The 16,719-nt window shown below is 43.6% G+C and overlaps 2 protein-coding genes across 2 annotated transcripts; both read left to right on the top strand.

The window, feature by feature from the left end:
* Positions 1 to 5,750: 5,750 nt before the first annotated feature.
* On the top strand, positions 5,751 to 6,862 carry LOC147443124 (protein NRT1/ PTR FAMILY 8.2-like). Its single transcript, XM_086529479.1, has 2 exons — positions 5,751 to 5,881; positions 6,043 to 6,862. The coding sequence occupies exons 1-2, from the start codon at positions 5,751 to 5,753 to the stop codon at positions 6,860 to 6,862; spliced, it is 951 nt and encodes a 316-aa protein (XP_086385605.1).
* A 1,355-nt stretch (positions 6,863 to 8,217) lies between these two features.
* Positions 8,218 to 11,050, top strand: LOC147443123 (pentatricopeptide repeat-containing protein At5g39350-like). The gene has a single exon (XM_086529053.1). It carries the CDS (start codon positions 8,347 to 8,349, stop codon positions 10,843 to 10,845), a length of 2,499 nt encoding a protein of 832 aa, XP_086385179.1. The 5' UTR covers positions 8,218 to 8,346; the 3' UTR covers positions 10,846 to 11,050.
* Positions 11,051 to 16,719: the final 5,669 nt, after the last annotated feature.

Below are 16,719 nucleotides of genomic sequence, written 5' to 3'. Positions count from 1 at the left end.
TGCACTAATTGCAGGATACGCCCAGATAGGGCTAGGAAACTGTGGGCTATTTTCAGCTGGTGGATAGCAAGGGCCTATCTCTAGACGCATCACCTACACATGCATGTTAAAGGCATGTGCATTGTGGCTCTACGCAAGATGCTGATATAGACACAAAAATTCACAATGATATTGTTAGTCTAAGGCTGCTGAAAAGAGATGTGCCGATCTGTTTTCAGCAGATGCGAAGCGAGGGCCTCTCTCCAGATGCAATCACCTACGTATGAATTAATGTGGCTCTATGCATGATAATGCGCGGCGAGGGCCTCTGTCCATATGAAATCACCTACACATGCGTCTTGAAGGCATGTGACTCTATGCAAGATGTTGATATGGGTTTAAACATCTACTCTGATACTATTAGTAAGGGGCTGTTTCAAAAGATTGTTGTGCTTGGCAATGCCTTGGTCAATATGTATGCCAAATGTGGTGCATTTTGTAAAGCACGCAAAGCTCTTGAGGACCTTCTGTCCATAATTTCGTCTCTTGGAGTACATTAATTGCGAGATATGCACAATAGAAGTAGGGCCAGAGAGCTCCAGACTGATTCCAGCGGCCGATGCAAAGCGAGGACTTCTCTTCAGGTGAAATCATATACGTGTGCATCTAGAAGGCATATGGCTCTATGCAAGATACTGATATGGACGTAGAAATTCTTGCTCATATTGTTAGTCAAGGGCTATTGAAAAAGGGTATCATGCTTGACAATGCCTTGGTTGACATGTTTGCTAAATGTGGTGCCCTTAAGAGAGCACATAGTGCCCAAGGAGCTTTTTGTACGGAATTTTGACTCTTCGGATGCACTGATTGAAGGATTTTCCACACAGGGTAGGGCCAAAAATCTCCACTCTGTTTTCAACAGATGCGAAGCGAGGGCCTCTCTCCATATGCAATCAGCTACATATGCATCTTGAAAGCATGTGGCTCTACGCAAGATGCTGATGTGGGCACAAAAATTCACAATTGTATTGTTAGTTAAAGGCTATTAAAAAAAGATGTTTTACTTTGCACTACCTTGGTCGATATGTATGCCAAGCACTGATTGCGGGATATGCACAACAAGATCAGGGCTAGAAAGCTCTAGGCTATTTTTAGTGGATGCAAAGTGAGGGACTTTGTCCATATGAAATCACCTACGTGTGCATCTTGAAGGCATGTGGCTCTATGCAGGATGCCGATATGGACTTCAAAATTCACTCCGATATGGTTAGTCTCGGGTTATTGCAAAAAACTGTCGTGCTTCGCAATGCCTTGGTCGATATGTAGGCCAAATCTGGAGTACTTTAGGGAGCATAGAAAGTGCTTGAGGACATTTCTGTCTGGAATGTCGTCTTCTGGAGTGCATTGATTACAGGATATGTGCAACATGAGTAGGACCAAAAATCTCTAGGTTGTTTTTAGCGGATGCAAAGTGATGGTCTCTCTCCTGATGCACTCACATACGCGTGCATCTTGAAGGCATGTGGCTCTACACAAGATGTTGATATGTGCATAAAAATTCACACTGATATTGTTAGTCAGGGAATGTTGAAAAAGATGTCATTCTTGGGAATGCCTAGGTTGAGATGTTTGCTAAATGCGGTGCACTTTAAAAATTCACTTCTAATATTGTTAGTCCGAGGTTTCTTGCAAAACTTGTCATGCTTGGCAATGCCTTGGTCGATATGTATGCCAAATGTGGTGCACTTCAGAAAGCATAGAAAGTGTTTGAGGAGCTTCCTATCCGGAACATCATCTCTTGGAGTGTATTGATTGCGGGATATGCACAAGAGGAGCAGGGCAAAAATCTTTAGGTTGTTTTTAGCCGATGCAAATCGAGAGCCTCTCTCCTGGTGCAATCACATACGCGTGCATCTTGAAAGCATGTGGCTCTATGCAAGATGTTGGTATGGGCATAAAAATTCACGCTGATATTATTAGTCAGGGGTTGTTGAATAAGATGTCGTGCTTGATTGACATGTTTGCTAAATGTGGTGCAGCTTAGAGAGCACCAAAACTTCTCAAAAAGCTTCCCAACCGGAGCTAGAATGCACCGATTGCAAGATTTGCCCCATAGGGGCAGTTTTTGGTAGATTGGAAACGATGGCCTCTCTCCTGATTGCATGATTTTATCCACAAGGGCAACGCCAGAAACCTCTAGGCTGTTTTTAGAAAATGTGAATTGAGGACTCGAGGCTCTTGGAGAAAGATGTCGTGCTTGGCCGTGCTTTAATCAATATGTATGCCAGATGAGTCGCCCCAAAGACTGCGAGTTTGTGTATCTGTATGTGTGTGAGCTTACAGACGGACCATCCGGAAGATTCAACCTACCCTAAGACCGTGGACATCAAAAGTAATGTAGGTTATGGTATGCATGATAGAAAAAGTGAATGTGACGGTCAACATGTTGGCAAAAGTCAAGCAACACATAATGGTGGGAAGGTGATGCAATAATGCAAGGGAGGTTTGGCCGCCGATCCATCCAACATTGTGCTTCATGCAGACGATAAATAGCAAAGGTATAGTTATATTTTGTGTTTTGATTTCCTTTATGTGATCTCAAAAGTTCTTAGATTACATCATGTATACAATAAAGCAATGAATTTATATCATTTTTATTGAAAAGATTTCAGATGAAGGTGACAAGGACTTGTTATGCCCAACAAAGGGACACACAGACAATACACCAAGACATGGCAATGTGGAATGATACATGTCTTTATAAAACATTGGTAATGAGCTCTTCCTTGTACAATTATGATATTTTTGCAATAAAAAATCCCTCCAACACCGGAGGAGAAGCATAAGTCCCCCTTCAACACTCGAGGGGATACAAGTGGTGGGGGAAGGACACATTCCTTACGGTATCTTTATAAATGTGGAGAACGGTGCCAGCTCCACACCATACATACGTATGTTTTTTTTTTTTTTTGACAGAAGCATCGCAAATGCACAAAATGCATCTTGCTCCATTTTTATTATAATGTGGAAATTTTTACATCCATACATCTTTTAATGCAAAATCTCATTTGTGATGTGAGGTCATACAGCTTTTGGCGAAATCTTCGAGGAAAGATGATATGGAACTTTCATCAAAAGCTATGCCATGCGGTAAAATCCACACCATTATCACTTTTTGGCCTGCCCAAGGGGCAAAGGCTATAGCAATGCAATGTCTTTTGCTGACTAAAATAGAAAAAATAATTGAGTTGTATTTTTAAGAATTTTTTGCTAAGCCAAAAATGTTGATTGGTTGAATTAAGATAGTGGGTACTCATTTCAATGAACAGTGTGTAACTCTAATGATGACATGTCTTGAGTTTTGAAATGTTAAAGATTTTGAGCTGCCTCTAATGCAAAATACAATAGACAATTTCAGTTTCCAATGAAAGGTGCAATCAGGAGTGAAGGCACAGTTGTGCAATGATGGGAGGGAAAGGGGACATGTAGCCATGGAGCTGGTGAGCAATAGGTCCATGGGCGGTAGCTCTCTGTGTATTTGTTTGTATCCGATGTCAGCCAAAAGTATTTATGCGCATTAAGGATGAGAAGACACTATAATCGGTCAGTTCAGCTAGGGAACGAAGGGGGAGACCTGCTGACTGGTTGCATATTGTCTCTCCCTCTCTCTCTCTCTCTCTCTCTCTCTCTCTCACACACACACACACACACACACACACACACACACACACACACACACACACACACACACACACACACACACACACACAATTGAACGCATGTAAGGATGGGGAGGCGGCGTGGGGGAGAGATGGTGCAAGAAGACATTTTCGAGTGGGTTGCACGCGTGCAATGGGGCAGGGGATAATGTCTATGCCCCCCCCCCCCCCCCCCCCTCTCTCTCTCTCTCTTTCTGTGTGTGTGTGTGTGTGTGTGTGTGTGTGTGTGTGTGTGTGTGTGCAGCCTACCGGGCGGACTCAATGGCGATGAGAACAAGAGGGGGTAAGGAGGACGCTGATACTAGAACACAGTGGAACATGGCCGTTGCTAGAACAAGGAAGCAAGGGACGCCTTCTCTGAGCACAGACTGATAGAGAGGTTCCGAGTTGTTTGTTAGTCAATGGAGCTGATCGGGTTAGGAGCTGCAGGTTGGTTGCATGCTAGTGCAACACGGAAGTAAACCGAAGTGGGGGGCCTTCATCGTGATCATCTGCGGGGCCTTGGTAAGGAGGGGTGTGTGCATCCGAGGCGGCTATGTGTATGCGCAGGAACTGGTGCACATGAACATAATATCTTGCCGAGCGCAGTGGTGTATTCCCTGTGCGAGTTGCCCACGGCGGCTGGTCTGGGTTGCAGCCACAAGCATTACGGAAAGGGGACTTGGAGAGGCTCCATCGCCTTTGCTCACTCCTCTGCAATGCAATTGGGCACATGTGATTCAGGGAGACCTTGAAAGCAGGGTTCCACAGAGGAGGAAAGCACCCACTTGGAGGCGACCACAAAGAGCATAAAATCAAGCAACAGCAGGGCTGCAAGCAGCCAATAGAAGTAGTCCAGGTGCCCTTCATTCAAGTCTTTGGGGATCCAAAAGGGTGAAGGATGTCACAAGGAAGGAGCTGAGGTAGTTGCCCAAGGCAAATCCTGAGAGAGACATTGCAGTTGCAAGGTTGCGCATGCCCTGTGGTGCATACATATAGTTGAATTCCATGTGCCCGCATGTGTAAAGTACAGTGGTCAAGCCCTTTTCATGTGATTTTCAGGGATTTCCCGTAGCGCAGCCCTGAATCATCGCTTCGGGTCTACATTTCAAGCTTTTTTTCTGCTCTGATGTAGCTAGCAGTTTCGTGTAGCATACTGTTTTGCTGCTAGCTGAGTTAAGAGTAGCAAGTTCTCATTTTTGGGCGCTCTTCTATGCCCTGCTCTGTCATCAGCATTCCCATGTCTATTCTCGTCATCTGCACCGGTGTTCGGTGAAGCTAAGAGCCATGAAGCATTTTGCTAGGGTTTCAGACACTGCAATTTTGTTCCTTCCTTTGGGGTGCGACCCACTTCAAGTTTTTTTCTGTTGTGTTACCCCATTTATCTTATCGGATTAACATATGCAGTTTATTTATGCTCGCATCCGGCTAATTAGCACTCTGATGTTTAATATCATGTGTGCAGTTGTGCTCAGAGGTCTCCGATAGTCGTTGGGTTTGTATGTGGCCCCGACTTAGGTGGGATTGGGTGGTGCATGTATCACAACGAGAGTGAAGAGTATATAACTTTGGCTGTGGTGATCCCATAATCATCTTGCTTGCATGTCTTTGTCAGATTGATGTTTTCGTGCTGGAACTTTCATATATGTTAAGAATGAGCAGCAATATGCCTCCGTTGTCGCATTTTTTTGTTGATGTCGGATAGGGTTTGTGGTTGGATATAGTCTGATAGTTGTGTGCCATGTTCCTCGCTTGTGTGCATAGACGATTTTTGTTATGCTTGTTAAGGCAATTAAAAAATTAAATGTTTCTGGTATGCTGTTTACTTAGACAGAAGGGGGGTTTGTGATGATGTCTACTGCATTTCTTGAACATCCTTGGATGACTAAAGATGAAAAGTGTATAGACTGAGAAAGATTTAGATATTGGTACAATTTGGAATTTCGGATAAGCTGTGATGAAGAGCAAATGCCCTATTATGGATTCATGTCCATTATTGGGTTTTATTCTCTGAGCTGATAAGTTCGGTTTTTCTTTTGGGGAGTAGACCCTTCCCTTCCACTCTGTGCTGCCATGCGCAATCATAATGGAGTAAAGTCGTCTCTGCAAAATCATCGGCAATCAATTTTTGTCAAAGAACTACCAGTATCAGGTGAATTACATATCTGTTTGCATGCAAAGCAGCAGCTGTGTGCTACAACAAGGTATCATAATGAATCCTGTTTTGACTATCTCTTCAATGGCTTCCATGTCGACAAGAGAGCCCACAATATGATCTTCTTTCAAGCCTTTAAATAAATCATTGTGTGAAACATGTACATCAACTGAATCATGGGATGACACGGCTTGATTATGGGCTTTGCAGATGTCTAGACAAAGCCGTACCCTCAAAGAAACATCGTGAATGTACAGTGGAGCAGGTTAAGGCAGTGACGAGTATTGTTCACCTACTCCCGTTTTGGGTGTGTGGCATCTTAGTAGCATCAGTGGTGGTACAGAAAGGCACTCTGTTTGTCCTCCAAGGGGATACAATGGACAAACATGTGTGGGGAAACATGATGTTCCCACCTGCATCAATGGGCTTATTCAGTTTGTCTATGGTAGTCGTGGGTGCCCTTGTATATACAATGCTGGTAGAGCCGTGTACTAAAAGGCACAACAGAGAGATTTTATCAAAAGGAATAATGGGAGCAGGCCTTGTGGTGGCCATAGCAATGTTCTCCATAACAGCCATTGTAGAGGCACGAAGACTACGCATTGTGCATGCTGCAAAGGCAGATGATGGGATGGCAGTGCCCATGACCATATTTTGGCTTGCACCTCAGTATATGTTAGAGGGCTTGACCACTGTACTTTACACATGCGGGCACATGGAATTCAACTATATGTATGCACCACAGGGCATGCGCAGCCTTGCAACTGCAATGTCTCTCTCAGGCTTTGCCTTGGGCAACTACCTTAGCTCCTTCCTTGTGACATCCTTCACCTTTTGGATCCCCAAAGACTTGAATGAAGGGCACTTTCCTCCTCCGTGGAACCCTGCTTTCAAGGTCTCCCTGAATCACATGTGCCCAATTGCGTTGCAGAGGAGTGAGCAAAGGCGATGGAGCCTCCCCTCTCCAAGTCCCCTTTCCGTAATGCTTGTGGCTCAAATAGCCTCGGATCAAGGAGTGCGCGAAACCTGAGGAGGGAGGGAGGGAGAGAGAGAGAGAGAGAGAGAGAGAGAGAGAGAGAGAGAGAGAGAGAGAGAGAGAGAGAGAGAGAGAGAGAGAGAGAGAGGTCATTCTGCACTCCTCTCATACCTCTCCTACATCCTGCGTTTTCTACTCAGATTTATACAGACGACCTTTCGGTCTTGAAAAGACGGTCCTGTAAAGTTTCTTCATACATAGGGCATTTGCTGCTCAAAATTTTGCACATATGCTTAGGTAATGACACCCAAATTGTGATTGAAATGAAATTAATGGAGTTTCAATAAAATGCTAAAGCTCAAATGTAAATTCATGGAGTTTCCATGATATATTCTAGTGGAAAACACTTCTATCTTTGAAAACCCATTTTTTAGGCATTCTATTGCTACTAGTAAAATGTCATCGCCTTCGGCGACAGAATGGCCCCTCTTACTTTCAAGCCTCGTGTAGAACAACCCGTACTGTTGCATGACGTCCACCATGCCAACCCTTGTGGGCGTGTACGTTTAGAGAACGCAAGCACAGGTATAGGTGGCACCACAACAACGTGACATAGAGAACATCTGCAGAGACACACCCGCCTTTAATGTGTGCTACCAAGAGCACCTACAACTCTCTCCTAGCCATGGTGGTTAGAACCTTAGCCTCGTCGGGTTCTGCACTGCCCGTCATCCATGCAACAGGGCCGCCTCCATGGGATCTGAGAACTTTGGAAGGCATTTATAACCTACAGAGCAGACCAATTGCGGTGCAACACATTTCCTTGTCTTAATGATCATAAAGAGTTCTTAAAAAACGTGTTGTCTCAAGATACGCTTTAATAAGTGACTATCTTTCTACCCAATTTATAATAACATGTAGCCTTATCATTTTACTCTATTTGTCCTCATGGATAGCAACTTTCCTCTTAAAATTTCTCGTATTAAAATTCAATTTGCTAAAAAAATCTGCAAACTTAGATTTAAGTTTTAACAGCTAGTGTTGCCGGCCAAATTATATCTTCAAGATTGAGAGGTTTTTGTTATTTTGAAAGGAATTGTCGTTGATTTTGTTCTTAGATTCTCCCTGTTAGTGCATCTGATTGAGCAAATTTTGGTGGATGTAAATCTTATAATTCGTAACTGATTCTAATCACTCCTCTCTCTCCCCACTATGAATCAATATGATTTCCATCCTTGTAGTTTTCATTTTTATGTTCATATTCTTCACTTGTTTCATGTATAGGCGGGCCTTGTGATTTTATCACTTGTTTACTTCTTACCATATACATAGTGAAGCAATCGAGTTCTATTTTAGTCTGCAAAAAGAGAAGGCATCACTTTAGTTGGGCAGGCAAAAAAAAAAAAACGCAAACCCCTCACACGCTAATTTTTAATTCGAATGAGCAATGGAGAGGGGAGAGAGAGAGAGAGAGCGCGAAGAAGACACAGCCTTCGTTGAGAGTGGCGTCTGCTAGCGGCATGCAAATGCAGTAATGGATGCGTTTAGAGAAGCTCCACTCTCTTGGTGCAGCTGGAGGCTCTTGTATGCGCCAAAGAGCTTACTCCCGTGTCGGAAACTCCACTGTTCTGCTTGATCCCAAAGTCTCGCCCTCCTTACATGGCGCCTTACCTTCAACTTCCGTGCGTAAGTATTCTCTTTCTGCCGTTTCTTTTCCGAGACACTGGTTGAGCACTCCGCCGTTGGCAAGGTCTCTGCCAAACCCAGCAGGTAATCGATCAATTCAAAGTCTGAATTGGCTGCCAATTGCTTCTTTTCATGGCCTTGCCTGTCAAGAAAATCAAGATGGAGTTCCTTCTTATTCTACATTGCTGCAGTCATGTGCAAGCCCATCTGCTCTTGCTTATGGCATGCGCCTTCACCATAACATTGTCCGAGATGCTCTCGAGCTCCATCCTTTTATCCAAAACCTTGTACTTCACATGTATTGCAAGTGTGGAGCTCTCAGAGAGGCCCGCCATCTCTTCACGCTGCACCCAGAGCGGGATTTATTTTCCTGGGATTTTTTCATCAGTGCATGTATACTTCATGGATCCACGGAAGAAGCTCTCAAACTTTTCGAGCGTATGCAGCAGGAAGCCATTTTACCAGACAAGGTATTATTCTCCAGTGCTCTTTCCGCATGTAGCACTACATCAAATAGCCTGGATTCAGGCCAAAGGCTGCATGCTTGTATACGGGAAAGTCCCTTTATATCAGACATCGTTTTGAGGACTGCTCTTGTAAGTTTGTACAGTAAGTGTGGTGCTGTAGATCAAGCACAGCAGTTGTTTAATGAAAGCCAAGAATTCGATAAGATTTCCTACAATGCTATGATTGAGACTTATGTGGAGCATGGACATGGAGAAGAAGCTATTTATGTGTTTGACAGAATGCAATGGCAGGGTTTAATGCCAAACATCAGTACTTTTGTTAGTCTACTTTCAGTATGCACGAATGCAGAGAAGCGAACTGTGGGCAAGGCTATTCATGTAAAAGTTCTTGCGAGTAGGGTAGACTCGGACATACATGTCGCAACTGCGCTCATAAGCATGTATGGTAGGTGTGGAGATCTTGAGCTAGCAAAGCTGCTATTTGGCATCTCAAATGATAGGGATGTTGTAATGTGGAATGCTTTGCTTGCAGCATATGCGCAAAATGGGCGCACGCAAGATGCTTTTACAGTGTTCGAACAAATGCAGCAGGAGAGTTTCCTGTCAAATAAAGTAACATTCATTAGTATCCTTCAGGCATGTTCTACGGAGGCCATGTTTTTCCAAGGCCAGCAAGTGCACACCTGCATCACATGTGAAGGCCATGATTTAGATGTTACTGTAGGGAATAGCTTAGTTACCATGTACGGTAGTTGTGGGAAACTTGGGAATGCCCAAGATGTTTTTGAAAAATTACCTGAAAAGAACATAATTTCCTGGACTGCAATGATCACAGCATGTGCCCAGCATGGTCATGCTGAAGGAGCATGCTACTTTCTATACAGGATGCATCAAGAGGGTTTATCACCCAATGAGGTTACTCTGGTCAGTGTCATCTCTGCTCACACAAACTTACCCGATCCAATAGCATGTAAACAACTCCACACATGGCTCATCATGGAGGACTTCACATGTGTTGGAAATGCCGGTAATGCCCTTATTAGTCTATATGCAAAATGCGGTTGTGTGAGGGATGCACAGGTTTTGCTCAGCCAGTTAGCTGAGAAAGACGAGGTTTCCTGGAACGCCCTTATCTCAGGGTGTTCCCAGACTGCCTATGGTGAGGATGCCTTATGCATCTACGAACAGATGCAGCTAGAGGGCGTGCTACCCAATAGTGCGTCTTTTGCTAGTGTCCTTGCTGCATGTGCTGAGCAGGCAGACTTGCTCAAGGGACGACAGATTCACGTTCAGATCTTGAACATTGAACTGACTCTGGATGATTGTGTTTGGAATTCCATGCTTAATATGTATAATAAATGCGGTGTGATGATGGAGGCATACACCATGTTTAATGAGATGGCCTTCCGGAACTTAGTATCATGGAATTCCATGATCACAGGGTTCGCACAACATGGAGAGGGAGAGCATGCACTACACCTTCTCACAAAGATGGTAGAGGATAGAGTGGAACCAGACAGCAAAACGTTTATGAGCGTCATGGCAGCATGTATCCACTCTGGTTTGGTGGATGAAAGCTTGTCTGTGATTATAATGGTAGCGTGCATTGACAGAGTAGCGACTTTGGATCATTTGAACTGTTTGATCGATGCTGTTGGGCGTCTAGGCCGAATAGCTGAATCATGGCAATTACTGGCTGAAATGCCATTCTTGCCTAACCGGGCGTCTTATCTAGGCATGTTAAATTCGTGCAGGCATCATGGTGATGTGATGTTGGGACAAACAGCAATGAAGTGTGCATTGGAACTGGTTCCGGACGACACAACATTTCCTGTTTTAATGTCGAACCTGTATGGCATGGTTGGTGCCGAGGAGTTTTACTGACTTGGAGAAAGCCCTTTGGTATGCCACATTCGTTCTTTGTCACTCAACAAATTTTGAGTTTAGATTTGACCTTTTACCTTGTTGCCTTGGAACTGATTTTTCATGGCAAATTCAGAGAAGATGAAGAGTTGTGGTCCGGATTTCAAATGCCTCTGGTCTAACCAAATTCAGCAAATAAAGCATGAATTTTTTATGTGTTGCTGGATATTGTTTTTTCTGATTGCAAACTCTGTGAAAACCCCTAATGATTGATTGTCTTTTGTTGTTTAACCTAGATGAGAGGAAGATGGTACACATGTCACAACATGCTTTGTTGTAAAATCAATCTCTCTCTCTCTCTCTCTCTCTCTCTCTCTCTCTCTCTCCTTGTCAAGAGACGGAAGCGTGTTCTTACAACTTTAAATCTTATTTACTATTTTTCATAGGACTTCGCATGACACAAAGTTGAGAAAACAATGCAGAAAATCAATACAGCACTAGGGAAGCATGTTCTTACAACTTTAAATCTTATTTACTATTTTTCATAGGACTTCGCATGACACAAAGTTGAGAAAACAATGCAGAAAATCGATACAGCACTAGGGACTAGAAGATGGACTAGTCTGTCCCACCCCCTTTAGAAGGAGATTTTCATTAATTTTCTAAACTGTTACAAGCGAAACAAAAACTTATTTCTGAGAAAAAGATCTTTCTATTAGTTAATGAAACTGCCCATAGGGCTACAACCACCTCTAATGGGAGACTCTCCCAATGAAAAAACAACATATGTACAATGAGGCTAAATCAGCAGATGGGAGGAGGGAAGAGCCACATTGGTGGATGGTAGTGCCATTTGAGCACACCTTGGACCATGTTGAAGAAAAGCCCAGGGTGCCAGAGTCGAAGGAAAGCCTCTCTACGCTCCCGCATGCGGTCGGAGCTGCCCTGGAGTCTCTCGAACTATCTCCTAAGAGTATGGATCAGCTCTGTTGGAATTAGGGTTGCAGAGAAACGCACACAGCTTGGAGAAGACGAAGGAAGCTCAAGGCACACAATAGAGAGTGTATAACTTAGTGTGCAATGGAAAGATAGATAGCCCTAGAGTGATGGGCGTATATACAATGCACGGGGGAAAAAATCTCCTAAAGAGGGAAAAAAATGCCCCGGCGGTCCTAGTGTCTTCACACACATCACTACCACATGTATCTAGTAACAAAACCCCCTTGGAGTGATCTGGTGAACGAGAGCTGGCACATGAGTAAAGGGAAGTGCCATGCCCTAAGAACATGATCAGTCCACAAAGGAAGCTTTGCGGAAAGCTTCAAACTTCTCATGAGACAATGCCTTTGTGAAAAGATCTGCAAGGTTGTCTTGTGTTGGCACATAAGCCAAGCTGATCTCTCCCGCTGAGAGCCTCTCCTTGACATAGTGGTAATGCACCTCAATGTGCTTTGTGAGAGCATGAAAACTGGGTTCCTCGCAACTGTCAATGCGCTCTGACTGTCAGTGTAGATAGTGTTGGTAGTGTCCTGTCCAACACCCAAATCAACCAAATGGCGTCTGAGCCATATACACTCAACCGTAGCTGTGAAGACTGCCCTGTACTCAGCCTCACAACTCGAAGTGGCCACAGTAGGTTGCTTCTTGCTCAACCATGATATACATGAACTGCCAAGCATGAAACAAAAATCACTTGTGGACACTCGTGTGTCAAAACAACCAGCCCAATCTGAGTCCGAAAAAGCATGCAAGTCTGGCGGCAATGATCCCCCCTTGGGATAAAACAAGCCAAGGTGTAAAGTGCCACTAAGGTAGCGAAAAATCCTCTTGACAACCTGCCAATTCTTAGACCCTGGGCTATGCATGAATCTGCTGACCTGTGAGACTGCAAATTGAATATCTGGCCTCGTGTTGCATACATAAATGAGGCAGCCAACAACAGTTTGGTAAAAAGTGACATCAGCAGGATCACCAGCATCATGTAGACTCAACTTCAAACCTGTTTCCATGGGAGTGGCAATAGGTTTGCAATCCTCAAGTCCAAACTTACATAGCAATGTCTCTATGTAACTTTTTTAACACAAGGCAATACCACCATCACACTGCTTAAACTGTATACCCAAGTAATGATGCAACAGCCCCAAATCTTTTATCTTGAAAGTAGCATTCAAATCAGCCTTAAATTTAGCAATATGTCTCTCATTTGGTCCAGTGATCAGCAAATCATCAACATAAAGAACCACAATGAGAAGTACATCACCCTCACGCTTTACATACAATGTGCTTTCTCTTGGACTATTATGAAAACCTCGTTTAACCAAATGAGTGTCAACTTTCTCATACCAAGCACGAGGAGATTGCTTCAACCCATACAAAGCCTTCTTACATTTGCACACTTTGTACTCTTGTCCTTTTATGACAAAACCGCGAGGCTGCGTTACATAAACTTCCTCAAATATGTCACCATTCAAGAAAGCAGTAACAATGTCTGATTGATGTACATCCCAACCAAAATGAGATGTCAATGCACATAGAAAACGCACAGTAGTCATACGACAAGTGGGAGCAAAAGTCTCTTCATAATCTATACCTTTTTGCTGTACATAACCCTTTGCAACAAGTCGATCCTTATGGCGATCAATCTCACCATCCGGCTTGCGTTTCAACTTGTAAACCCACTTCGTACCAATGGCCTTTTTGCCAGGAGGCAAATCACATAAAGTCCATGTGTCATTTTCTATAAGTGCATCATATTTTGATTGCATGGCAGCCGTCCAATTTTCTGAATTCTGTGCTTCATCAAAAGACAGAGGCTCCTCAACGTCATGTAAACTAGACACAGCCAAAGCATAACAATCTGATGCATAAGATGCATTGCGAGAGCTTGAACGAGTACGACTAGACAAAGGTGCATCCAATTTACTGTCACGCAAAGTGTGCACCAGCCATTTTGGCATACCTCTAGCCTGCTCATTTTTAGCCCTTTCCTCATGAAGTACATCATGTACATCTGCATCAGTAATAGGCTGATCTAAAACATTTTCAGAAACCCCCATAGGTTGTACATTTGCCTCATTGGAACTTACATTCGTATTTCCACCATCGAAAAGAGGCAACAAAGTGTCATAAATGTCCTGTGAGCTTACATTACTGTCTCTAGTACATGACAGCAAGGGCTGAACAGAATCTTCCACAAATACATCCCGAGAAACCAGAATACGTTTTGTTTGCGGATGATACAACCTGTAACCTTTGCTTTCAGCACTATAACCAACAAAAATACATTTGACAAGCCTTATCATCCAATTTTCTGCACTACACTGCACTTGTGGCACCAAAGCATATGCCAAACAGCAAAAAACAAGCATGTGCTCAATAGAAGGCTTTCTATCATGCCATGCTTCATATGGAGTAATAGACTGCAAAGCTTTCGTAGGACACCTATTAAGTACATAAGTGGCACACATGATGGCCTCAAGCCAAAAAGAATGCGGCAAAGCTTAACTTTTGACCATACATCGTGCCATTTCTGTAAGTGACCTGTTTTTCCTCTCAGCAACACCATTTTGCTGAGGTGTATAAGACACTGTACATTGGTGTTTTATCCCACGACTAGCCAGAAATGCATTAAATTCATGAGACATATACTCCCCCCCTCGATCGGAACGGAGGGTGCCATAGTACATTTCGAGACATTTTCAGCCATAGCCAGAAATTGTTTGAAGCACATAAAAACTTTGGACTTCACTTTAAGCGGAAATACCCATGCATGCCTGGAGTAATCATCAATGAAAGTCACGAAGTACAGGTAATTGCCCAAGGACGGAGTTTGCATAGGCCCACAAACATCACTATGCACAAGCTGCAACCTGCATGTGGCTCGAACTAAACCATCCTTTGGAAACTTAGAACGCTGCATTTTACCCAAAATACAACCTTCACAAACATGTTTGACAGGTGCTTCAAGAGGCGGCAAAGAAGCAACCATATCAAATTTCTGCAAACGCAGCAAACTGGCAAAATTCAGATGACCAAAACGTGCATGCCAACGTTTTGCATCTGAAATAGCCCTTGAATCTACAACAGCATTTGCAAAATTTTGTCGACACTTGTCATACAAAGTAAGCTTATACAGCCCACGACACAAAAGGCCAGATGCAACAAGTTCATCACCAAAACTGAGATCATGAACTGTACATATGTCATCCACAAATTTGACTACAAGTCCAAGTCTAGCAAGTGCGGATACAGACAAGAGATTCTTCTTGATCCCAGGTACATAAAGTGCATCAACAAGTGTGAAAGAACTGCCTTTGCTGTTAAGTATGGAGCCTGATTTACCCTTGTAATTTTTTGTGGTAAAAGCGCACATTTGTAAGGCCCCCATTATGAGGAGAAGCCATCGTGCGTGAAGGAAAATCACTCACCGGAAACCAAAATTTTAACGGACAAGAATCAGGGGCAACTTTTTTTCGCCGGAATATTATGGCTGGACGGCGGCCGAAAAGTGGTCGGAAAACAACCGGTCGGTTGGCCGGTGGTCGAAAGTCAACGGCCGGTGGCCGCTGGTCGGAAGTCAATGGCCGGTGGCCGAATTCAAAAGCGGACTTGTCTTCTCAAGGGCGGCCACACATGGGCGGATTGGAGGGTCCGATTTGGACTTATTCGCACAAGGGCGGCTACACATGGCTGTCTCTCATAAGAGAGGGCAGCCCTTTTGGCGTATAAAAGGAGGCCATTTCTACACACATTTCATAGTGTGAAGTTGATGCAACAAGGTGAGTGTGAGATGGTGAGAGTGAAGCAAGGCGGGAGCTCCATTAAGGGTATAATCCCTTTGTAAACTACTTCTTGTTTTGAAGTACTAAAGCCATTGAGTGGCTGCTTTCCCGTGGACGTAGCCCACATTGGGTGAACCACGTATATCGTGTGTACTCTCTCTCTCTCTCTCTCTACTCTATAATCTCGTGTATATAAATATGTCTCTCTCCATTAAGTAATCTACTCAATTATCTATTTAGCTACGTCTTATTTCCTAACATTTGCAGCGGTAAGCACAATCTTTTCAACTCCCTGAACTGGATAAGAGACATTGTTGGCATAAGTGACTGAATTCCCATGAGAGACAGACTCGAGAGAGGTAAACAATTCACGATGTGAGGTAATGTGCTTTGTAGCACCACTGTCAAAATACCACACATGTGAATCTGCAGCAACTGACAAGCATGCATCATGGACAGGAGGATTGTAATTGCACTCTGCACTAAAAGCCCATTCCGCATCAACATCAGCAACACAGTCTCCTTTCACAGAAGACTCAACAATGGCTGCATTTGTAGTGGAATGAGCATTTGCAGTGGAACCACCCTCTTTCTTCTTAGCCTCTTTGGCTTTCAACTTAGGACATGACTTGATCAAGTGATCATTAGCTTTGCCCTTATCACCAGAATTGCCAGATGAAGTGCTGCCAGCAGAAGCATTAGGAACAAAATTTTTGCCACTCGCAGCAGAACCATAAGAAGTGGTTGCATTACTGTTACCACCCTTTCTTTGAGAAGCAATAAAATCCTGTTCAACTGCATGTTGCCTAGTCCTGTTTTTTTCTAGAAAGTGACTCTTGCAACAGCAATTTGCATAATGCATCAAACTTGACAACTTCAGGATTTCCTTAGGTCATCAGTCTCCAAGTACTAGCAAAATTCTGGTAGGAATCTGGTAAGGCATCAAGAACAGTCTCCACAAGGGAACTATTTGAAATGACTTCACCTGCAAAAATAAGCTGCTCATTGATATCCTTGACACTAGAAAGGAAAGTGTCCATGTCATCTTCGCCTTGCACAATATTCCAGACGCCCTTTGACACAAGAACGTGTTGCATCATATAAGCCCACATAG

Source organism: Adiantum capillus-veneris, chromosome 14 (genome assembly GCF_014529385.1).
Source record: "Adiantum capillus-veneris isolate H3 chromosome 14, ASM1452938v2, whole genome shotgun sequence".
NCBI lineage: Eukaryota > Viridiplantae > Streptophyta > Polypodiopsida > Polypodiales > Pteridaceae > Adiantum > Adiantum capillus-veneris.
The sequence above is the reverse complement of the archived record's forward strand: the minus strand, read 5'-3'. Positions and strand labels throughout refer to the sequence as shown.